A 25,625-nucleotide genomic window follows, 5' to 3' on the forward strand; every position below is an offset into this window, starting at 1 on the left:
AATCTCGTCCGATTCAAAGGGCAAGTAGCCCTACAGGTGCGGGAGCTCGAGGACTTGCTAGGGATGCGACCGGCACGCGGAACGGAGCCCGAAACAGTGAATTACAGCCTGCTGTGTATTTTTGCAGGTTTAGGGTTTTGGCCCTAAACGGACCCTAATACCCCCAGGAGGTTTGGGGACGCAAGGGGACCGTTGTACAGGTGATCTGGCGCATTTTCAGGGCTGAAAACAGAGAATTCAGCGTGCTGCAGATTCTCGCCAGGTTTTGCAAAGTGCCCGTATGCGTCGGGAAAGACAGTCAATGCGTGGGAATACTGACTGTGAAGGGTTCTAGTACAGTTATGCTGCCGAAATCGGGCTGGAACAGTGGAAATTCAGCCGAGTTTGTGCGGGGCAGCTTGTAGGGAACCACAGCGTTTATTCCCTCTTTTGAACAATAAAGAAATACCGAAAGGGGCGCCTAAGTTAGGGGCCAATCTGGTGTCCGTCTACTCATACAGGTGCAATCTAGCAGCCTGTATCCCTCTCCCCTTTGTTGTGTCTTGAAAGTACAGGTAAAATAGACGACTAATAATGGGTGAAAGCTAAATCAAGGTTTAAAGTAAAGTCTACCGCCCTTTTTGGATTGAACAGGCCGGTTTCACGGGCATTGATGATGATGATGATGATGATTTTAGTTTTTCACCTTACTTCATTTTTTATTTTGTACCCGACATTATATCAGGTCCACCAAGATTGTATTAGATGCACCAAGGTTGTATGAGTTTGGTCTCATAGGTCATTATGGCCTTTTGAAGACATTTAATATAACATTTTATTTCATCTCATCTCTCTCTCTCTCTCTCTCTCTCTCTCTCTCTCTCTCTCTCTCTCTCTCTCTCTCTCTCTCTCTCTCTCTCTCTCTCTCTCAGTTGTTCAAGTTGTTTTGCAGTGAAAGTATTGCAAAGTTTGCAGATTGTAGTTATCTTTGCGTTTCCATCCAATCCCTCGCCGGAAGTGATTACAGTCTCTGATAGCCATTCCGTCTCTTCGAAACCTTATATGTTTAGCCCGAAAGAGGAAGATGATACTGCTAGGCAGCTACAAGCCCATCTTGCCAAGGGTTTTATTGAACCTAGTAAATTTCTATGGGACGGAAGAATGCTTTTGAAATTTGTGCATAGATTGCAAGGGTCTCAGCAAGGTGAACAAGTATCCGTTGCCTAGGATGGATGACGTCATAGATTAACTCTCGGGTTTTATTGAACCTAGTAAATTTCTATGGGACGGAAGAATGCTTTTGAAATTTGTGCATAGATTGCAAGGGTCTCAACAAGGTGAACAAGTATCCGTTGCCTAGGATGGATGACGTCATGGATTAACTCTCAGGTGCGAGATATTTCACGAAGATCAATCTTCAGTCCGGCCACCATCAAATTCCGCGTACACCCACACGATGTCTCGAAGATCGCATTTCGTACACGGTATGAACATTACCATAGGATTCACCAACGCACCCACAACTTTCCAACAAATGATGAATGACTTATTTAGTACGTATCTGGGAAAGTGTCTTGTCGTGTTTCTTGACGATACACTTATATATAGTCAGACACTCAAGGAGCATTTGCGACACCTTCGTCTCGTCTTCCGAATGTTACGACAAGAGAAGTTGCAATCCAAGTGCGAATTTTCCCGCACGCAGTTGCTGTATCTCGGCCGTGTCATCTCGGTTGGTGGCATCCACAATGATCCCGAAAAGGTACAAGTGGTCCTACAGTGGCCCGTTTTACAAACCATATGGCAAGAGAAATATTTCCTAGTCTTCACCAGGTTTTTGAGGAAATTCATCATAGACTATGGCAAGATTTTTGAACCCTTTACGCATTCACTAAAGGGCGTTCAAAGGCAAAAGCGTAGTGTTAGTCCATCAATCACGTGGACTGATGGGTTTCGTCAATGTTTTCAAACATTAAAGCAACTCGTTACATATGCACCAATGTTGCAAATAGTGAATCCGAACAAACCTTTTGTGGTGGAAATGGATGCCAGCGATTATGCCATGGATGTTGTTCTCTATCAAGGCGGCTGGCTTGTAGCGTTTGAAAGTCACAAGCTCACAAACACACGAACCTGTTACTCCACACAAGAGAAGGAATTGTTGACAGTCATCCATGCTTTAAAAATTTATTTGGCATCATTACCTCTATGCTGCCCGCTTCGTGGTATGGACTGACCACCATTCATTGAAATATCTTTGTGATTAGTCTGACCTTCATGGTGCAAGGCAAGGTGGGCCGAGCTCTAGCAAGAGTTCGATTTTGAGATACGCTACGGTAAGGGTGCTATCAATGTTGTGGCGGATGCCTTAGTAGGATCTTGGAGTTGAATGTTCTTTCGTTCACTAAAATCTGATTTTTATCTCTCTCTAAAAGGGCGTTGCAAAACAAATCCTCACTTTGGTGAAATTTGGCAAGGAGTCCAAGAGGTTATGTAGCCGGGAGAGCAATGGTAGTCCAAACGCCTGTCGGCTCGCTACGGAGAGAAAGGTAGCGAAAAAGTATTCCATTGGTGGTGGATTACTTTTTAAGCAAGGAAAAGTGTGTGTGCCCATTGATGAGGATATCGTGCAAGAAGATTTTGTTTGAGTCTCACGATCTCCAAGCGCGGGACACCTTGGCATACACCATACTTTGGCCTTAGTACATCGGTTCTTCTCTTGGCCCCAAATGAAAGATTTCCTTGGAAAAGTATGTGCGAGAATGCGAGCAGTGTAAGCTCAATAAGGTTGAATGTCAAAGCGAGAATGCATTGGGACCCAACATGCCGTGTCTACTCTCTCTCTCTCTCTCTCTCTCTCTCTCTCTCTCTCTCTCTCTCTCTCTCTCTCTCTCTCTCTCTCTCTCTTTCTTTTATTCAGTTCGGTTCATTTTTTTGCAAGTGAAGTTGAGTAACCTTGTGTTTGTGCGGAGTACTAGATCCGAGCAATCCTTGAAACACTTCCGCTGCACCTAATAGTCAATTTCCTGCACGACATCCAAGAAATGTTTAAGATCGCTAAGGAAAGCACAAATCTCAGTTCCCATCAAGGAAACGTGCTTGACACATGGGAGTTCCTGCAATGATGTGTTCACCATCTTGACAACCCTGCTTATGAATCTTGTATTGAGCATCCATGCATCATGTGCTAGCCTAGTGCTAGTATTTCTCAAGATAGTTTCCGCCAGTCACTAGTCTCTACTGCCACACCCACAGAAAATTTATCCAACATTGTGGTTGCGCTGAGGAGGGAACTGGAAGCCTTAAAGTTTCAAAGGCCAGTTCCAGATGATGGTACCACTGCTCGGAGAATGCCCAAGGAGGAAGCCATTGTAAGACTCAAAAGAGAGCTAGAGAAGCACAAGGCTCTACACAAGGCTCGTGCTCAAGTATGGTGCAATGTGTGTCACTCTACAAGGGATCCTTCCCAAAGGGCCTACTCTACAAGGGATCCTTCCCAAAGGGCCTATTGTCACTTCTGTGAGAAAAGTGGGCACGTAGACAAGGACTGATACTATCTCAAGGGGTTGAGACACCTTCAACAGCAATTTGTTCAGCTGGTCCACTGGTCAAATCGCATGGTCACACTCTTGTCCTATAGGCCAACTGCCCCCATTGCTAGCTGGTCAATATGCTTCTGAGAGTCTGCGGAGTATTCGATCAAGGGGGTAGACAAGAAGCAAAGGACAGACATGGAAGGGCGTCAAAATCTCTTGAAAAGTTGCAACGTTGCCAAAAAATTTCAAACTATTCAGAAAGAGATTAACGGGATCTTATTTATGCAAACTACAAAGTTGCACTCGGCAAAGACTCTTCAAAAAGACGCAGTTTCGAATTTGGACAGGGTACGTCTGTTGATGTGTTGCAATGGATGCAAGTTGGGTTGTGACTCGTGAGCTACTTGACTAGACAGATTCAGAACAAGATTGGTAGAATCTCTTGAAACGTTGCAGTGCTGCAAGAAATTTTCAAAACGATTCATAAATGGATCTTCTAGACTTCTATCGATAGGAATTGTGGAGTTACTCGAAGTTTTGATTCGCAGAAAGGCAACTTGGTACATAACCCTCGAAGGAGAAATATCTTGTCTTGGAATCTTCAAATGTGAGGAGCTTCTCTCTATAAAGCTTTCAGGTGTTCAACAATCAAGTATAGTGCAGTACCTTGTGCATGAGGGGAGTCACTCCACTCGCCATAACAGATCGACACAGATTGGAAAGGGAAGTTATGGCTATTTCCCTTTAGATTGATCATAGATATTGCAGATTGCCTGTAGTCTGCTTGGAAACTTCTCTACATGCTAGCAGCTGATTGATTGATTCACTCTTGCAAATGTGTATTTGTTTGAGTATTTGAGGTAAAATGACTCCAGCATTTTGTCTCAGTCACTGGTAGGGGTGATATTGATGATTGATACGATGAATTTCGTGAATCTCAACATCTGCTAGAGATCAGTGAAATATGGATGAGATGGCTAAATGAATCATTGAGCTCAAAGTTGATATCTTGTTCCAGACAAAGATGTGAATGCTATTTGATTTGATCCTAGTGCATCAACACTTCTATCTGGATGAGATGACTTTTCATTGTTTGCATTTGAGTGTTCAATATAAACTACATGGATGTAGATCCGAAATCCAGTGTGGATAAGGTTTTGTGTGGATGCATATTTTGTGAATGTGTTGTCTTTGTAGGGATGTTTATTGGCAGGTTTCTATGGAATCGATGTCTACTTAAGATTGGGTACGTTTGATGATGTGATTAGATTTAGTGCATCAAGACATCCATTAGAGATTTGAGAGTTAGAAGTGATGGCTAAATAAGTCATCATGATCACGATTCGTGTCCGAGATATCAACGGGATAATGATGTGATTGTTAGTGACCACTCTTCTTTGTGCTAGTGCATTGTTTAAGTACTCAAATTGCATGTCTGCAGAGTCAGTATCTGCTGAGCCGGTTTATTGTTAAATGTCTGTTTTGCAAGCATAATCATGGATGACTACTCTTCTTTTGGGCCCCAGGAAAGGAGAGGGGGGGTAGTAGTTGTCAAAAAGTGATGATGTGGCATGACTATTTCCACCGGCTAAGGGAGCAATGACCGAATGGACGCGGTACCGTATCACATGACCAAAAGCAGAGCCCAGCAACATCTAAATCGCGGTGGAGATCTAAATCGCAGTGGAGATCTGGCGCGATTTCAGGAATGCTATTTTTTCAGCCGGCTAGCTTTTGGGCATCAGTTTTGAAAGCACTGCTTTTGGGCACCATACTTTTAGACTGAGTTTCTTTTGGGCCACATGCCTTTATAAGTGCGCCTTGGGAGCCCACTCACATAGTGCATGGTTAGTGAACTCTCCCCAGCAATTGTACTTTGTTATTATGAATATTAAAAAAAGTACTCAAAGGAGCGCATCACTTTGGGCCAAAGCTTCTGGGAGTGGAACTCTCCCACTACGTGTCTCTCATCTACAATGTGACGTTCTCTCTTTCAAGTTTTAAGTGTGTGCAATTTTCGTTCAGTTTGGCATGTTGTAGTGATTTTACCGCCTCGCTAGTGGCTTCCCGATTACAAAAACGGTTATCAGCTTTGTTCCATGCAATCTACCTTACATAATACTCTATGCACGCTACCTCTTCAATTCCATCCCGGCCCTTTCAAAGGGGAGAAGGAGGAATGTGAAGAAATGAGCATTGACTCGTGGCTTTCAAATGAACAGCCTACTTTGATTTATATAAGCTCAACGACGCACATGTAAGGTGCAGCGGAAGTGAGTGTTGAACTTTGCTCAAGATGAGTGCTCCGAACTGTGCTCAAGGGTTCCTTTTACTTACGGAAGGGAGAGCCTTCCGTTCCTTTAGTGAGAGAGTGCAAATGATCACAAACAAAGTGGGGAAAACATTGTGCATGAAGATGCTGAGATTGAGAGAAAGAGAGAGAAGAATACGATACCACAATGTTGTCAAACCCTCCTCCAAGGGCCCCACTTTCTATGGCGAGAGAGGTCTATGCTATTGATTGCACAATCCTCGTACAATAGTCTAAATGCAACGGACTTGCCTACGATGTCGACGACGATGATATCGACGACGAGACGAGCTGAAAACTGAAAATGCTAGGGGCTGAAATCTGCAAACCTTGTCTCTGCTGAATTCTGACTCTATGTCGGTGACGACGGCGATGACGACGACGCGACGACGATGCGCTGAAAACGCAGATGCTGAAATCTGTGAATAGCAGGCTGAATCTGCAAACGCTGGCTGATCTGACCGTGCGGCGAGGATCTGCTGCGGGAAAGTGAGATCTGCAAAGTTTGGGGGTTGCGGTGCGGAGTCTGACTACTGAAACTGAAAACGCTGATGCAAATGGATATTCTATCGCCGCGAATCTGCAAAACGCTAGGTGATCTGCAAGTTGCAAAAACCCTAGGCTGATCTGTTGTCTGCTGCAAAAACGCTAGGGAGTCTGCTGCAATCTGCTAACGCCAGGGAGTCTGATCTGCAATCTGCAAAACGTTGGCGCTGATCTGCAATTGCTGAAAACGCTAGGCTTCTTGATGGCTGAAAAAACGCTAAATTGTTCCGCCGGGGTCCTTGCTGAGAAGATGCACTGCCAGACACTGGGTCTCTCCTGCCTATTCTGCCAGAAAGTGCTAGCGCTAGCTTTCTTATATATTAACTTGCCAAAGTTGCCCTACCCCCAACAAAGTCACTTATTGATAATAAGTGAAAAATGGCTAAAATAGGGAAAATAGATTCTGTGCACTATAAAATGCTCATGATGGATTCTGATGGTAATGCTGATGATCATGCTGTGTGCAACCAGAGGATATGCAACTACTCTAAGTGTCTGGACATACACGGCATACGAACAGACTCACAAAGGTGCCAGAACACTTCCTAAGCTAATTGAACCCTTGTCATGGTCCACATGCACATAGGGTTAGATTTGCACGTGACAGCACACCAAATTGGACAGATGCAAATCATGCTCCAAGGGAAGGCATATGCATGGTGGATTGGGTCGCATCTCAAAGCTATGGGCTTGGATGGAATTTTAGACAATCTCTCGAGCATGATTTGTGCAAGTCAACACGATAGAGCGCTTCAAGAAATTGTTCAAGTTGGAAATGGGAAAAGAGAGTCTAGACGCTTACATGAAGGAATTCCTCCTTGAAAGACTTAGATAATTAGATTAAAAAGTTTGCGTAGAACTACATATCTTGCCCCTTGCTGTTTTACATAAAACAAAGGCCTTGAATGATCCACAAGTGGTACCCTATATGCTCTATTTGTTTGGACTACCACCGGATTATCCATATGAGGTGTTGCGGAATTCCATCAACTCCTTGGAATACATCTACAAGTTCGCCAAGAACTATGACAACATGTTCGCAACGACTTGAAGCAGCCAGACAAAGGTGGACACCCAGGAACGTAGTCCCTTCAGTCCCAAACCAAGAAAACCCCTTTTGCAACTTCAAGCCAATGTCAAGACAGCTCCAAATGAGCAAGAATCAACTTAAAGACCAGCAATTCTCCTTCAAAGAAGACTTGAAGAAGAACCGCTGCTTCAATTGCCACCACACTAGGCATCTTAAAGACGACAGTAATTTTCCGTGTCCCAGCAAATAGAAAGCCTCCACATCTACTTCGAGGTGCACCCTATTCAAGCTCCAGGTCTATATCCTTTAGTTTAGAGATTTTTAATGTTCATGCGCAAAGATGTCCACGTTGTCAGGTAAATAAAACTTCGTTTGGTCCCCATGATCTTCTCCATACCACAAGTATGATCAATGGCAAGACCGGAGTACCTTGTCGACGCAATAGGATCTTCACATCCAATAGTAGCATGAGTCACTAGACTTCTGGCTTATAGTCTATGGCATGTAGAAGTTATTTTAGGCATTCCATGGTTTTATAGCAAGTCATACGTTAGGTGAACCTTTTTAGGCTTTACCGGTTTTTTTGGAGGACCAAATTCTGTTGATCTCTTTACTCATTTGTTGAAAGGTGTTTGGAGCAAGCAGCGGGTGGCTAGTCCTTCTATCACATGGTCCGATGAGCTTGACCACTCTTCTTAGACCCAAACGGCTTGTTACATTTGCGCCAATGTTGCAAATAGTAGATCCAAATAAGTCTTTTGTGGTGGAAACAAATGCTAGTGATTATGCTAGTGGTGTTATCCTTTATCAAGATGATTGGTCTTTAGCCTTCGGGAGCCACAAGCTCACAGGTCTTGAGCCTTAGCCAAAGCTTGTAGCCAGCTCACGCGTGAGGGGAGGGGGACAAGATCGGCATGCCACACCGCCATGCTTGAGCTCTGATACCAGTTGTTATGTGTGCTCTTGCGTGATGCATGCGTGCACATGGAGAGGGAAGAGCAAGAGATAGAAGAATTACACACTAAGTGGTAATGTCAGAGTAGGTCCCTTTATTATGTATAAAGAAGTAGGAGGTAAATGTTAGTGAGTTAGTTACTGTAGGGTTAGTTAACAAGGGGACGGCCATTAGCCCTTTATCCCAACATTAATTAGTAACTATAAGGTGGTCAACAACCATCCAAATTGTGAAAACAACTGGCAAGGCACCTGCTACAACATTAGCAAACAATATTAAAAAATTATGAAGTAGGGGGGTCAACATCAATCTCAAGAAAGCATCCACCCAAGATCCGCTGACGCAGTACTCCACACAAGAAGGGATTGCTAGCGGTCTTCCATAACTAAAAGATTTGGCGCCATTATCTTGATGGTGCTCATTTTTTGGTTTGAACTCATCACCATTCACTGGAATATCTTTGCAATCAGCCTAACCTTCGTGTTCGTCAGCACGATGGTCCGAACTCATGCAAGAGTTCAACTTTTACATTCCTTGTCGGAAGGGCGCAACAAACCAAGTTGCAGATGCTCTTAGCCAAATTGCTAAGGTCGATATTCTCTTGTTTACGAAGACTACCACTCACTTCTATCTCTCTCTTTGTGGACGCTACGAAACTAATTCTCACTTTGGAAGGATTCTGTGGCTGGTCACCACAGAAGCCAGAACAAAACACAAAGAAACTGAAAGCAGCAGAAAAAGGAAAAGGGAAAAAAAACATCCACCTCTCTCTCTCTCTCTCTCTCTCTCTCTCTCTCTCTCTCTCTCTCTCTCTCTCTCTCTCTCTCTCTCTCTCTCTCTCTCTCTCTCGTGAGGCATGGCGGCTCTTTCATGAGCACTCCCCCCCCCCCACCATTACTTCTATAGAGGCCTCGGGCTAGTACGCATCAACTCTGTACACAGTTCCTGAGCAACCCCCCTTCCCGACGCCCCCGATCCATGCCCACACACATGTGCTTTTTTCACCGTTGAGATGGTGAGGAAGGCCATTGACAGGATGAGGACTGGGAGAGCATATGATCATGATGGCTTAGTGGCTGAGCATTTCACGCATGCTAGAGATCTACTAGCAGAGCTTCTAGCAGTTATGTTTAACCGTGCCATGTGTGAGGGCTTGCCTCATACTTGGAGCCTATCTACTACTGTACCTATCTTCAAGTCGGGAGACCCTATGGAGCCTCGGAATTATCGCACTATCATGATTGGACACACATTGGCAGGGTTGTACTCATCTGTTCTTGAGCAGCAACTAGGTATATGGGTAGAGAGGGACAGGATACGCGCAACCGGGCAGGCAGGGTTCAAGAGGGGTTTTTCTACTCTTGACCATATCTTGACACTCAGAGCCATCATTGAGGAGGGCAGATCACATGGGAGACAGATATATTGTAGCTTTGTGGATTTCCACAAAGCATTTGACACAGTACCCACAGCTAGATGGATGTGCAGATTGCAGCAGATGGGAGAACCCACAGAGCTCATTTGGGGGTCATGGCATTATACAGGTCAGTAGTGGGGCATGTACGCACCTCAGAGGGTCTATCCACACCGGTTCACTCAACTATTGGGGTGAAGCAGGGTTGCCCGCTCTCTCCTACTCTATTTAGTATGTATGTAGATGAGGTTTCTGACTACATTGAGAGAGATGGTGATAGAGGTGCACAGCTAGCAGGGACATAGATTCCACTATTGTTATATGCTGATGGTATTGTGTTGATCTCCGACTCTCCGGAGGGGATGCAACGTCACTTGGATGCTTTGCATAGGTTTGCCCAGGAAAGTGGTTTGTCCGTCAACCTTGGTGAAACCAAGTTCATGGTATTTAATACCACCCCACAGTAGATCGGGAGGTCAGCGCCCGCATTCACATACGGCCAGGAGACAGTGGAGTATACAAATGCTTACACTTACCTTAGAGTGGTTTTAAGTGGGCCAGCATTTTCATTTAGGAGGGCAGCAAAGACTAGATTGACCACAGCCCATGCAGCATTGGGTAGATTGGAAAGGATGTGTTCACAAGTTCAGTTTCAGGAGGCTTTGACACTTTGGTGGCTTTTGCATTGCTTTTTGGAGCTGAGATTTGGGAACCTTCATTGGATCATCACGGGAGGACACGCCGCACAAATGGATGGGGGGACATGGAGAATCCTCTGGTCTCTATGATCTCGCGGCTCATTAGAGCTAAGGCTTCAGTACCAGGTGCTCTTGTCCGAGCAGAGCTACCTGCCCCCCCACTAGTGGTTGAGGCGTTCACCAGATCTGTCTCCTTCATACACCGCATGTGGGAACTTCCCAGAGACAGATATGCCCGCCTTGCACTTGAGTCCTCTCGACCGTTAGCCATGCAAGGAGATACAACATGCTGGTATCGGGAGATGACATCATGGTTTCAGGCGCATGGGTTCAGCATAGACGAATTACCTCCCTTCCAGTACTCACTGGATGCACCCTCTCTGACTCTTACACAGTCCGAGATCACCAGGCTCATCCGCCGGGGCCTGACTCAGCTAGACACCAGGAGGCCATGGATACGGCAAGCACAGGAGCTGGGCACGAAGATGGCTTTCTACAGAGAGCATCTTCTCCAGCTTACGGAGGATGCTTTTGTGACAAGGTCCAGATACATGGACACCCACTTGTCTCATGGGATACTATGTGCTATTGGCCAGATACACACATCTTCAACCAGCTGCAGATCGAGACTGGGAGATACAGTGGAGTACCAGCACAGGCCAAGACATGCCCCCTGTGTGACATCAGAGTTGCACTACACGTGCCACTGCCCCGTCTACTACGAGATACGAGGCCGCTTCCATTGCTTGTTCAGAGAGGGCTTTGGACCACTCTCCAGAGTCATGTTGTACGAGGATCAAAGATGCTTGGGTTTGTTTTGCTCGAGCTGGGCAGACATAGAGAGAGCTTGATGAGAGGAGAGGCTAGCCAGTCTCAGAGACAGATCACAGACTTGTTTAGAGCTTCCACTCGACACCCGAAGGAGCTACTACCACAGCAGAGCTCGTCGCCTCACACTAGAGGCACATTGATCGACCGAGCAACCATGCTGGGGAGATCCAGACGCCCACGACTGCGGAGGACTACACAGCATCGACGGAGGCTGCATCAGAGGATTTGGATCACTTTGGCCTAACATGCACGACGCCCTGTCAGACTACTGACCATGGAGGAGGAGGATGAGATCCGCCAGCGATCGATGCTGGATCTCTTGTGATCTAGCTATTCCAGCTAGCTGCTTAGTTCACACCTAGCAGTTTAGGATTCCATAGTATTTTATTTAGTCATTTTTTCCTTTTGTCATCTTGTTACTCTGACTTTGTATCAGATCCACCACATTGTAACTTTCTGGTCTCATAGGTCACTTTGGCCTTTTGGAGACGTTACTATAACATTTCATCTCTCTCTCTCTCTCTCTCTCTCTCTCTCTCTCTCTCTCTCTCTCTCTCTCTCTCTCTCTCTCTCTCTCTCTCTCTCTCTCTGTACTGCTGTTTTGTGGACTTTAAGAAAGCGTTTGATACGGTATCTCGTCATGGGCTATGGTCCCGCATGGAGACCATTGGGGTTCCCATGCATTTGAGGGTTGCGGTGGCACGCCTATACCATGCAGTTCGATGTAAACCGAAAATGCAAAGTTCAAACAGGCTTCTCCAAAGAGTTTTTTAGCACAATAGGCGTCAAACAAGGGTGTCCTTTGTCCCCAACATTATTTGGGCTATGCATAGATGAGCTTGAAGACTTTATATGCCAAACGACGCAAGATAATGAAGATGCACCAAACATAGGCCTCATTACTTTGCTACTCCTCATTTATGCTGATGATGTGGTTCTTTTAGCGCATAACATATCTCTTTTGCAAAGACTTTTGGATGCGGTACATGCTTTTTGCGAAGCTACAGGACTCTCAGTGAATGTCACAAAAACAAAATGTATGGCGACTTGTACACACAAATCAAAGGATCAGCCCGCCCTTATGTATGATGGGCAAGAGATTCAAGCAGTTGACAGCTTTAAATACTTGGGCATCATTATACCTTCGAATCATAGATGGGGGCAATGTGCAAAAACAAGAATTGAGGCAGAACAAGCAAGGTATTACGAGTTTGAAAACATGTGCAAACAAAGCGTCACTAGAAGGTGGAACTAAAGTCCATGGCTTTCAATGCGTGTGTGATCCAAACGCTATTGTACGGGGTAGAGATATGGGGACCAAGTATTCCATCCAAGACATGGAATGACATTGAGAAAATTCAGAAAAAGTTCTTATGTAGCATATGGGGATAAAAACCACAACACCATACTCAGTGATGCTATTGGAGACTAGACAAAGACCATTGGAAATGCTTGCTTTGCAAAGAATGCATAGATATCTCTTGAAGGTGAAGTTGATGCCTAATAACCGTTTGCCTCACATAGTATGGGAGGTAGGATGTAAGCCGCAAAAGAACCACAAAAGCAAGTTTCTCACCTCTAGCCTTGTTGAGGACATCAGGAAATGGTTCTCTAAATGGAATGTTTGATTGAATGTGTGATACAAGGGCTCCTTATATAGGAGACGAAGAGACATAAATGAAAAGACACGTCTCTTGGTGAAGAGACACGACTTTAGACGTAAAGACACATCCTTTCGGCGAAGAGCTGCAACCATTGGGTGAAGAGTCGCACCCGTAGAGCGAAGGGGTGTGACCATTCGTTGAAGGAGTGTGGCTTTTGGCGAAGAGATACATCCTTTGGGCGAAGGGGTGTGACCATCCAAGCACACGGGTCCTCCTTAGCATGGCACTTCGCGTATCTACAACTAGGAGTAGATGTATTGCTGTTAACATAGTCACAATCGTGACATTCCCTCCCATTTAAAATGAGAGCCCGTGTCAAAGAAATGACTTCTGATGTTGATAGAACTCTGGAAAAGCATTGAATCTTTGAAAATCTTCAGTCTTTGAGTTATCTGAAGTCTTTGTTTTGAACCTTTGCTTCTTGCGAAACCTTTTTGCTTTGATTGCAAAATCCCATGTCATTGTATTATTCAAAGACTTTTTAGAGGAATCTGGCATAATCAGATGTCACGTGACACATCCCAACCCTATGTGTCCGTGGACAAGCTACACCACAGTAGGGTTCAGTCAGTTCAGTCAAGTCTAGATTAGCAGTGATCTGGCACTTTTGTGAGTCTATTCGTAGACCGTGCATGCCCAGTCACTTAGCATAGATGCATATCCTCCGATTGCACACAGCATGATCATCGTAATTCCCATCGGAATCCATTAGCATCAGTTAGGGGAATTTTCTAGTGCATTTAGCCTATTTTCCTATTTATTGGTATTTTCACTTATTATTTTTAAGTGACTTTCCAACAAAAGTAGGTAGGGCAATTTTGCTAAGTTAATATATAAGCAAACCAAAGTTCACACTTTCTGGCAGAAGAGGCAGCAGGAGCTTCCCGCTCAACAGGCAACTTCTCAGCAGTACCCCCCCAGAACCCCCCAGCGTTTTTGGACCTCCTTCTTCGCGGGGATTCCCAGCGAACCATCGCCTTGAAGCTTCCACCTTCTGGCCCTGCCTCCCCCCCCCCCCCCCCCCAAGCAGATCAGCCCAAAGGCATAGCGTTTTTGAACCCCTTGCAGAATCAGCCCCAATACCTAGCGTTTTGGGATTTCAGCCCTCAGTAAAAACGCCAGCCTCACCTCAGTCCTTAGTGTTTTTGACCATCAGCAACAGCAGCAGATTTTAGCGAATTTCAGCATTGCATAGACCTGCAGTAACCAGCGTTTTCAGGCCCAATCACTAACGCTAGGAACCTGCAGCATCAGCGTTTTGATCAGCAGATTTCAGCCTTGATGAAACGCAGGTTTTCGGCATACGAAGCATAGCAGAACCACCCCAGTCAGTTGCAGATTGTTCCCCCATTTTCAGCCATAAAAACGCAGCCAAAACAGTCATTTTCAGCCACCGAAACAGTCCCGAATTCAGCGATTAAAAGCCTACAGATTTCAGCCGTCGAGTCGCCGTCATCGTCGTCGTCATCGGTATAGTCCCATTGCATCAGTACATTGCATTCGCATTGTACACCTTTGTGCAATCAAAGAATAGACCACTCTCGCCGACGAGAGTGGGGCCTTCGGAGGAGGGTTTTACAACTTCTCGGGTGTCGTATCTCTTCTCTCTCCTTCTCTCAGTCTCGTTCACTTGCACGCACATTATCCACTCCCTTTGTTCATGATCATAGCACTCTCCATAAGACGGAAAGCTCTCTCTTTCCCTAAGAACTAAAAGGAACCTTGAGCAATAAAGATCACTAATCTTGAGAAAATACAACATTCATCCGCTGCACCTAACATCAGGTAGACTGCAACAAGAGATCAAAATCTTCCAGTAACTGCGAAATATTTGGCAAAGAGGAAATCTTCTCAAGGTACTCTTCAGATGGGGTGACTTCAACTTTAGTAATCACTGGAGAGGACTTTGGCTTGAAACTGTAATCATCTTCCAATAATGAATCCCAAAATTCTTCAGAATCATCTTCAGGAACTGTCACTTCATGACTTGTAATTGGCATATCATCATCCAGTAAAGAATCAAAGAAAGCATAGTCGTCTTGAGACTCTGAATCTGCAACTATATCTTTATCTTTGTCTTCATCAATTGATTCAGGAGAAGTTAATGAATTCAAAAATTCATTAATAATAATATCTGCATCTGCATCGGAAATCATATTCTCTTCATAATCCATTGTATCATGTCACTTGACTAGTACACGTGAGGCTTGAATCGCTCTTTCCGCATAAGAAAGCCCGTGTAAAGTCAATTCACGTCCATCTTTGAACAAATTGATAGTATGTCCTCGAAAGCTAATTGTTGGATCATATTGGAATAACCAATGCTGACCAAGAATCATGTCGTAATAAGATAAAGGCATGACTTCGAAATCCAATTGATCTGCATAAGTTTGAATCTCAAACTGCAACTGTCGAACTGTCTGATCACAAGTCAAAATTGATCCATCTACTAATTCCACATCATATAAGTGAGATGTCTTTTGAGTTGGTAAGCCAAGCTGTTGAACTATCTGAGTGCTTACGAAATTATTCGAGCATCCGCTGTCCACCAAAATATTGATGGAGGGACCATTGAGTAGTCCAAGAAGGCTCAAAACTTGCTTTGAGAGAGGCTCCAAAACTGAAGAATTGCATTGAGCATGCTTCATAGGAATACTCGTATCCTCGGAGACACGAATCGTATTGACCACAGATTTTCCTTTATCCTTAGCAGAATCTGGTTGTTCAGAATTTAATGATGTTTCCGCGTTGGAATTTCTTTTCAAATTAGACGGATTTTGTCTCTTTGGACATTGATACCATCTATGGTCACCATTGCAAATTGTACATAATCCTTCCTTCTTTGAAATCGAAGGTCGATCTTGAGAAAAATCACGTCCTTTACCACGATCAAGTGGAGGAACATGTGAAGAAGATCTGCTTTCAGATTGTCAATCTTGAGAATAGAACCTTGAAGTGGAATAAGGTTGCGTTGCTTGCTGTCTGAACTGAGACTGATGTTGCTGATTTTGGCTATAGCTGTCTCTACGATCGCGCTGTGAAAAGCGAGCGCTATTTGAAGATCTGTTACCAAGGAGAAAATTCCGTGTAGGGCGTCGATTATCGCCAAGATGCTCCACATAGGCAATTACAGCATCCAAGGTGGTAGGGTTGTATTTGTGCACATCGTCCTTCAGGTTGGGATCGAGTCCGTCGATAAAGCTGTGAAGTTTATCAGAGGGACTAAGGGTCTCTACTTCCAGAGTTAGTCTTTGGAACTCTGTGATGTACGCGGCCAAGGAACCTGTCTGGCTCAAGCGCCGAAGAGAGGACCGGGCATGAAAATCCGCATTGGCACGTTCGAACGCCTTGTGAATAGCACGCCGGAATTTATCCCAAGAAGGTGTGTTTACCATCAGCAACCCGTCGTTGCCACCAAAGAAATGTTGTGTCCTTGAGCAGAGAACTAGCAAGTGCAACTTTTTTACTCTCGACCAAGTCTGTGTTCGATAAGTAAATCTCCATTTTGAACAGCCATTGGTCCAGCACGCGCTTGTCGCGGCGACCAGTGTATGGTTCCGGCAGTTTAACATCAAGCTTCTTCTTTTGTGCAGCATTAAAAATTTTATAAAGTAATTGAAATTCACGATTGTCTACCTCTTCAGTTGGATCTGGTTCGTTTGGTTCGTCCACTGAAGCTTCGGAAGAAGGTGTTGAAGATGCTGCATTTGTAGTTCGAGAAACAACAGGTCGACTTCGAGAAGTGTTTTCCGTGTGCATCTCATCCAAGCGAGTGTGAAGTGATGCAAGGCTTATGGAAAGTGTGGTCATCTGCTCCTTGATAAGAGTAAGGGCATCGTAAGCTTGTCCACCTCTGTCCTGAGAATTCGGCATGGTTACGCCTTAAAAGGAACTCGAACAGGTGCAAGTGCTAGGTCGGGAACAGATTCTGGGACGGGAGCACTTGCAGAAGCTCCGTTATAGGGAGAGGATTCGCCAGTACGCTTCTTCGGGAACTTCGTCTATATATGAAAGATAAGGGACGGGCACCCCGAATGCATTGTCTACCATGGGTGCGATTCCCATGGCGTCCAAAGGACCAGCCAGGAGCCAGCGTTGGTGAGAGAAATTTGTAGAATAATATGCGCCCATGTGTAATACTGCTTGCTGGTCGTTATGTATTTCTCGTAAGTGAATTTGGGGAAGGGTTAATGTATAAGGTAAGTTCACATGAGGGCTTTTTTTTTATTAAAAAAATTGAGCTAGTCGAGCCAAGTGTGACCGGCCACTACGCATAAAAACCTGTGTTGATTTTGTTTTAAAAGTATTGCGCTGCTGTATAACTTGGTTAAGTTTCTTTTTTTTAATGAAACACCTCTTATGGCCGGTCACCCAAATTTGGGGCGGCCGGGCACTTTAATAAATTATAAGTTTATGAAGGGTTAGCTAGCCAGCTAAAATAATAAGCCTCAGCGTAAAAAAAAACTCAACACCTCTCATAAGGCAGCCAGCGTGGAGAAAATTTCAGCCAGCGCAAGATAATCAGCCAGCGTGGAAAAATGTCCAGCGTGGAATAAAAGTCCAGGCAGCGCGTATGATTTTTGAGGACCAGCGAAGGGGTATTTGAAGAAGCGTTTCAACGCTGCTGATGTGGGCTGCCGCTTGAAGAGGTGTCGCTTGGGAGAAGGTTGCGATGCGAAGAGATTCCAGTAAAAGGGTGCAATTCAGCTCGTGTTTGCAGAATTTCCGCCAAAGGGTGCGCACACGAAAGGGTGCTCAACTGAAGAGGTACATACTGAAGCTTGAAAAGGCACACTCTTTCGCATTGACCCATGTATCACCGCTAGCACGACCGGTACGTGTACACACAGCCATGCTGTTGTCTCTGGGGTGTTGTAGTATGTATTATACGATAACAGAAGTAAATTAAGTTACCTCATGTTGAGATGTATGCCTAGACCACCGTTCTTCGGATTCCATATGACGCCGAGAAAGGGGTAGAGTGTAGCGTCAAGGGTGAGAGGCTCACAACCGTAGGGTCCCGGGAAAAAAGTTTGCTCTGATACCACTGTAAGGATTCTAGGTACTAATCCTTAATTAAGTACTTAAACTCATGATTAAGACTTAAGAAACTGAACTGTACTCGAGACAAGACTTAGAAGACTCTGTGTTTTATTGATTGAATGTGTGATACAAGAGCTCCTTATATAGGAGACGAAGAGACATAAATGAAAAGACACGTCTCTTGGTGAAGAGACACGACTTTAAACGTAAAGACACATCCTTTCGGCGAAGAGCTGCAACCATTGGGTGAAGAGTCGCACCCATAGAGCGAAGGGGTGTGACCAGTCGTCGAAGGAGTGTGGCTTTTGGCGAAGAGATACGTCCTTTGGGCGAAGGGGTGTGACCATCCAAGCGCAGGGGTCCTCCTTGGCATGGCACTTCGCGTATCTGCAATTAGGAGTAGATGTATTGCTGTTAACATAGTCACAATCGTGACACTACTGACCATGGAGGAGATTGATGAGATCCGCCAGCGACCGATTCTCGATCTCTTGTGATCCAGCTATCCCAGCTAGCTGCTTAGTTCACACCTAGCAGTTTAGGATTCCATAGTATTTTATTATGTCATTTTGTCCTATTGTCATCTTGTTACTCTGACTTTGTATCAGATTCACCAAATTGTAACTTCCTGGTCTCATAGGTCACTTTGGCCTTTTCAAGACGTTAATATAACATTTCGTCTCTCTCTCTCTCTCTCTCTCTCTCTCTCTCTCTCTCTCTCTCTCTCTCTCTCTCTCTCTCTCTCGCGTGAGGCATGACAGCTCTTTCATGAGCACCCCCCCCCCCCCCTACCATCACATCTATAGAGGCATGGGACCAGTACGCATCTAAGTACACAGTTCTTGAGCAGCCCCCCTTTCCCGACCCTATTGACAGGATGAGGACTGGGAGAGCATATGATCATGATGGCTTAGTGGCTGAGCATTTCACGCATGCTAGAGATCTATTAGCAGAGCTTCTAGCAGTTATGTTTAACCGTGCCATGTGTGAGGGCTTGCCTCATACTTGGAGCCTATCTACTACTGTACCTATCTTCAAGTCGGGAGACCCTATGGAGCCTCGGAATTATCGCACTATCACGATTGGACACACATTGGCATGGTTGTACTCGTCTATTCTTGAGCAGCAGATAGGTAGATGGGTAGAGAGGGACAGGATACGCGCAGCCGGGCAGGCAGGGTTCAAGAGGGGTTTTCCTACTCTTGACCATATCTTGACACTCAGAGCCATCATTGAGGAGGGCAAATCACATGGGAGACGGATATATTGTAGCTTTGTGGATTTCCGCAAAGCATTTGACACAGTACCCACAGCTAGATGGATGTGCAGATTGCAACAGATGGGAGAACCCACAGAGCTCATTTGGGGGGTCATGGCATTATACAAGTCAGTAGTGGGGCATGTACGCACCTTAGAGGGTCTATCCACACCGGTTCACTCAACTATTGGGGTGAAGCAGGGTTGCCCGCTCTCTCCTACTCTATTTAGTATGTATGTAGATGAGGTTTCTGACTACATTGAGAGAGATGGTGATAGAGGTGCACAGCTGGCAGGGACATAGATTCCACTATTGTTATATGCTGATGATATTGTGTTGATCTCCGACTCTCCGGAGGGGATGCAACGTCACTTGGATGCTTTGCATAGGTTTGCCCAGGAAAGTGGTTTGTCCGTCAACCTTGGTAAAACCAAGGTCATGGTATTTAATACCACCCCACAGTGGATCGGGAGGTCAGCGCCCGCATTCACATACAGCTAGGAGACAGTGGAGTATACAGATGCTTACACTTACCTTGGAGTGGTTTTAAGTGGGCCAGCATTTTCATTGAGGAGGGCAGCAGAGACTAGATTGACCACAGCCCATGCAGCATTGGGTAGATTGGAAAGGATGTGTTCACAAGTTCAGTTTCAGGAGGCTTTGACACTTTGGTGGCTTTTGCATTGCTTTTTGGAGCTGAGATTTGGGAACCTTCATTGGATCATCACGGGAGGACACGCCGCACAAATGGATGGGGGGACATGGAGAATCCTCTGGTCTCTATGATCTCGCGGCTCATTAAAGCTAAGGCTTCAGTACCAGGTGCTATTGTCCGAGCAGAGCTAGCTGCCCTCCCACTAGTGGTTGAGGCGCTCACAAGACCTGTCTCCTTCATACACCGCATGTGGGAACTTCCCAGAGACAGATATGCCCGCCTTGCACTTGAGTCCTCTCGACAGTTAGCCATGCAGGGAGATACAACATGCTGGTATGGGGAGATGACATCATGGTTTCACGCGCATGGGTTCAGCATAGACAAATTACCTCCCTTCCAGTACTCACTGGATGCACCCTCTCTAACTCTTACACAATCCGAGATCACCAAGCTCATCCACCCGGACCTGACTCAGCTAGACACCAGGAGGACATGGATACGGCCAGCACACGAGTTGGGCACAAAGATGGCTTTCTACAGAGAGCATCTTCTCCAGCTTACGGAGGATGCTTTTGTGACAAGGCCCAGATACATGGACACCCACTTGTCGCATCGGATACGATGTGCTATTTGCCACATGCAGATAGAGACTGGGAGATACAACGGAGTACCAGCAGAGGCCAGGACATGCCCCTTGTGTGACATCAGAGTTGCACTACATATGCCACTGCCCCGTCTACTACGAGATACGAGGTCGCTTCCATTGCTTGTTCTGAGAGGGCTTTGGACCACTCTCTAGAGTCATGCGGTACGAGGATCAAATTGCCTGTGTTTGTTTTTGCTCGAGCTGCGCAGACATAGAGAGAGCTTGATGAGAGGAGAGGCTAGCCAGTCTCAGAGACAGATCACGGACTTCTTTAGAGCTGCCACTCGACACCAGAAGGAGCTACTACCACAACAGAGCTCGTCGCCTCACAACAGAGGCACATTGATCGACCGAGCGACCGAGCTGGGGAGATCCAGACGCCCACGACTACGGAGGACTACATAGCATCGACGGATGCTGCATCAAAGGATTTGGATCACTTTGGCCTAACATGCACGACGCCCGGTCAGACTACTGACCATGGAGGAGATTGATGAGATTCGCCCGCAACCGATGCTGGATCTCTTGTGATCTAGCTATCCCAACTAGCTGCTTAGTTCACACCTAGCAGTTTAGGATTCCATAGTATTTTATTTTGTCATTTTTTCCTTTTGTCATCTTGTTACTCTGAGTTTGTATCAGATCCACCACATTGTGACTTTCTGGTCTCATAGGTCACTTAGGCCTTTTGGAGACATTAATATAACATTTCATCTCTCTCTCTCTCTCTCTCTCTCTCTCTCTCTCTCTCTCTCTCTCTCTCTCTCTCTCTCTCTATATATATATATATATATATATATATATATATATATATATATATATATATATATATATATATATATATATATATATATATATATATATATAAAACATTTCATCTCTCTCTCTCTCTCTCTCTCTCTCTCTCTCTCTCTCTCTCTCTCTCTCTCTCTCTCTCTCTCTCACACACACACATAGACACACACACACACACACAAAGGCACATCTTATGTTATATATAAAAAACACAGGTCTATGCTCCATGTGTCTAAAGTCTAAAGCTTATTTGTAGTTGCAGCTAAGCTAAGATCAAGCTTGGGCAGGGCACCATCTACTAGTAGAAACACACACACACACATGTTGGATAGGAAGACCATATACCGATGTTGCAAGAGGGATAGTTGCGCCTTTTGACCATGCAAATGTAGGGCAACTGAGAGTGCCAAGCCACAACTCAATGAGAAAGATGATCGAGAGTGTGAGGAAAATTGTGCCAATAGTGGTGCATAGCGCAATCACCATCATTCCAAAACCTATAAACCTCTCATTGATGGCCACCAATGCATTTGGTACCACCGTCTTGACCCCTATCAAAGCTCGCTGCAACTGTAGAAAGGCTACAAATGCCAGCACCTTGAAGAGTACGATGCGTCTTGCTGTGTTGGACAATGGGGTGCAAGGATCATTGGTGCTTGATGCCACGGCGCTTATGGTGTTACTGCTGAATGTCATGCCTGAGAAGACCACACCCGAGAAAAGGGAGTTGACGATGTCAATCTACCAAAACACTATGCCACACATCCACAGGTAGTTATATGTGTGAGGCATTGTTTGTGCGCACAAATCTACTGTCACACTTCCACATTTCATACCATGACACCAACCGCCTACTCCAAGTTGTAGCATGCACACACACACACACCTACAGGTTTGTCTCGGGTTTGGTCTGACTTAGCTATAGTGGTTTGCCTGCCCCTCAACTCATCCTCAAATGCTGGCAGCCTCGCATGGTAGAAAATTAAGAGACAGAGACTTGACAGAGTGGAGAAAGAGAGAGAATAAAGACATGAAAATAGAGGGATAAGAGAGATTTTAAAAAATAGAAAAAGCGTAAGTGTAATGTATGAATATGAATGTGAGGGGGAATGTGTGACAACGTGTGGGTGTCCTCCATAGAGAGAGAGAGATGAAGAAGAAGAGAATTTTAGCGTCGTAGGAAACTATCCGTAGAGACCTTAAAGATCTATCCGACGAGGAGAGTTGAACTCAAGACCTGTTATTCAAGAGGGAAATGGCCTAACCAATCTACCACACTTGGGTGATAGAAAGGTTACACCATTTTCGTCTTTTTATTAGCACGCGCACACACACACACACAACCCAGGGGAGAGAGAGAGAGAGATTAACTAAATTGTTATATTAACGTCTTCTAAAGGCTAAAATGACCTATGAGACACTATGTATGTATAAGATAGTGGGCCTCCGACCTTGCGGCTTCCCATCTCTCTCTCTCTCTCTCTCTCTCTCTCTCTCTCTCTCTCTCTCTCTCGGCGAAGTGGGACAAATTGTCTGATACTTAGAATATGGTCATATGGTATCCACTTCGTACAAGGTGTATAGAAACTTTAAATCCAAATATCAGCATCTATATCTGCATTTAAGGAATTTTTATATTATAAAAGAAGTGGCTTGAATGAACATGAAATTATGTAACAAAGGCAATTTTTGTGAGCAATGACAAATCCAAGCCTTATAAATGCCATGTGTGTCAAGGTGAGAGCGAGCAAGACCCGCTGAAGGCGGGTCGCGTGAGCTAGTTGTAATCAAAGGCAAGCACGCGACAATCGACTACTCTACACTAAATTGAAGATAGCAAGTATGAGTGTCTCAAAGGCACTAAGGTATGGATTTCAAACGAGCTCACCCCTGAATGGAGCAATGAGTTAAGTCATAGCACGATCAGCAAGGAGGAAGCGAAATAGTCAGTCTACAGAGAAGGAAAAGCCATCATCCATGAGTTTAAGAAGTCCATATACAAGAAGGAAACAAAATGGATCACCATGTTTTGCAAAAAAGAGCTCTTATGAGTCGGAAGAGCCCAAAGTGGATTATGTATCTAATTGGTCCTGTACAGGACGTCAATATGACACTCTCTCTCTCTCTCTCTCTCTCTCTCTCTCACCTGGACAATATCGTAAGAGCCAATTTCAATTATGCGCCCCTTTCTTATTGCTATGGCTTTTGCCCAAGCGTTTTGGGGGTCTCCTGTGTAGATAGTAGCATTCTTGAAAACGATATCTGCAACACCTGTAAGCAGTACCTATATTTCATGGTGTGCATGTGTAGTTGTTTTGTGCGTGTGTGGTTTTTTTCCGTTTTGGGAAGAAGGTGCCCGGCGGGGCGGGGGGATTTACCTTCACGAGAAAGGGGAGGCCTCCTCAAAATGATTGCCAGACATAAGGATAAGGATACCAGAATGACTCGCCAAGAGAGCTCCATCAACGAGGTGGCTCACTGCCACGAGCCCGCTGCTCGATTGATCCTGAAGGCGTTTTACTCGCCACAGACTGCAATGTACAATCAAAAGGCATTCGTACTGGATTCAAACAAGTGATACAATCAAGAGGCCTGCCCTCGTTAGCTTAAAGAGTTTTGGGGTCAAACGATGAGTGCGAGAGAGACAGAGAGAGAGAGAGAGAAAGGGGACTGCAAGTGAGGGAAGTCTCTTTTCTTTTGTAGATATTCAAATGCCACCTTTTGCAACAATGAATTTCAAAAAGTGGGCAATAAAGGGAAAGAGCAGACATGCAGACGACGTAAGAAGTCCAGAATTTAGATGTGTAAAGGCTTATGTGGATAAGGTGACATCCATGCACTATCATTTACTGCTTGTTTTGAGTGATTGGTGAGGCAGATCACTATAATCAAACAACGAACCAAAAATTGTTATAAATCAAAGCAAAGGTGATCATCAAAGGAAATTGCAAAAGGTGTAGTTTTCTTCATTTTTGTTTGGATTACAATTTAAGAGTTAAGGCAAGTAAACACACCACTAAATTGTGTGGCGTTGGAGATGTTGGAGAAGAGTGGTTGGAAGGCCATCGGATGCAAGGTAAGGGGACTCCATAGGATCAAGGTTACTTATGCCGTAAAGCACGCAATTGCCACCCACTCTAGTCATCCCATCCATTGTTCGCTCTCTACTACACCAGACCACTCCATGGTGGCTAAGCCTTAGATTGTCATGCCATGTTGCTTCCCCAAGACAGCTTTTGTTGGCTTCCCATTATAACAGCTTGCACCCCACTTGAAATTGCCACTACACACCGACCAACCTCATACATGCGCCCTCATCTGCTCCATAGAGCCAGCACTAAGGTTTCTCATAACATGGGTAGTAGCAACTATTTCGGGTAAAGACGATCATCAAGCAACTACAACAAAGCCATGCAAGCATGGCTTTGCTGAGAAGATGCATATGGTTGCCACTAATCATAACGGTTCAACTCAATACAACATACGCGCGACAAGGGTGTTAGGCCAAGACGCAAAGGCATCATCTTGAAAGTGCCAAATGGAGGTGGACCATGGACAAGACCTGCAGCAAGGTACCTTTTGTTGCTTTCTCGCTTGCCGCACTTCTATAGGCTGTAGTAGCGAGAGGACAGGGAGTGGACAAGGATAGACCAAGGCTACAATAGCTATGTCGGTGGGCGAGGGACACCACAATTGCATGGCAATCATTGAGAGGAGCGTAAAATGAATCCTAGGACTCAAGTAGGTGCCCCCCAATCGGCGCAAAATCAAATAAGGGGTACTATAATGGAAAGGTGAAGTGTGATAAGAGGTGAAAACTAAAGCGTAAAAGCTTTTGCATGGGCAAGATCATGCCAAGTGGGAGTCATGTCGAGTTCTTCTGGAGCATGATATCCATCCATCTCTCTCTCTCTCTCTCTCTCTCTCTCTCTCTCTCTCTCTCTCTCTCTCTCTCTCTCTCTCTCTCTCTCTCTCTCTCTCTCTCTCTCTCTCTCTCGTGGTGCATTCTCTACAGTAGACGGATCTGCTTGATTAATGAACCTAGCGACAATGCTTGCTTTTGCAAAGGTTGAGCCTCAACCTCCATAACAAGGCTAAACCTATTCTCCTCTCTCTTGCATGCCTTATCTGGCCATAGCTAATGGACATGCCATTAATGTTATTGCTGAGCTCGACCTTTGAAAGCATCTACAAATAGTGCTGCCATCTTTGATTTTCACCTCTCTTTGACAAGATTGTGAGAAATTTTGAGATAATCATTGTT

General features: G+C 45.1%; 1 protein-coding gene across 4 annotated transcripts in view; it reads right to left on the bottom strand.

The window, feature by feature from the left end:
- The window catches only part of LAF3 (Amidohydrolase family), a 168,569-nt gene extending 144,523 nt beyond the window's left edge, over nt 1-24,046 (bottom strand). The window contains exons 1-2 of one of the 4 annotated variants that reach the window (XM_086487080.1): nt 23,740-24,042; nt 23,508-23,632 (exon numbers count right to left, since the gene is read on the bottom strand). In XM_086487080.1, coding sequence (XP_086343206.1) covers nt 23,508-23,632; nt 23,740-23,824 — 210 coding nt within the window. In that variant the 5' untranslated portion in view covers nt 23,825-24,042. The other 3 variants (XM_086487082.1, XM_086487081.1, XM_086487083.1) reach the window with 3 other exon arrangements.
- Nucleotides 24,047-25,625: the final 1,579 nt, after the last annotated feature.

The sequence above is a fragment of the Adiantum capillus-veneris genome, chromosome 17, assembly GCF_014529385.1.
Source record: "Adiantum capillus-veneris isolate H3 chromosome 17, ASM1452938v2, whole genome shotgun sequence".
Lineage (NCBI taxonomy): Eukaryota > Viridiplantae > Streptophyta > Polypodiopsida > Polypodiales > Pteridaceae > Adiantum > Adiantum capillus-veneris.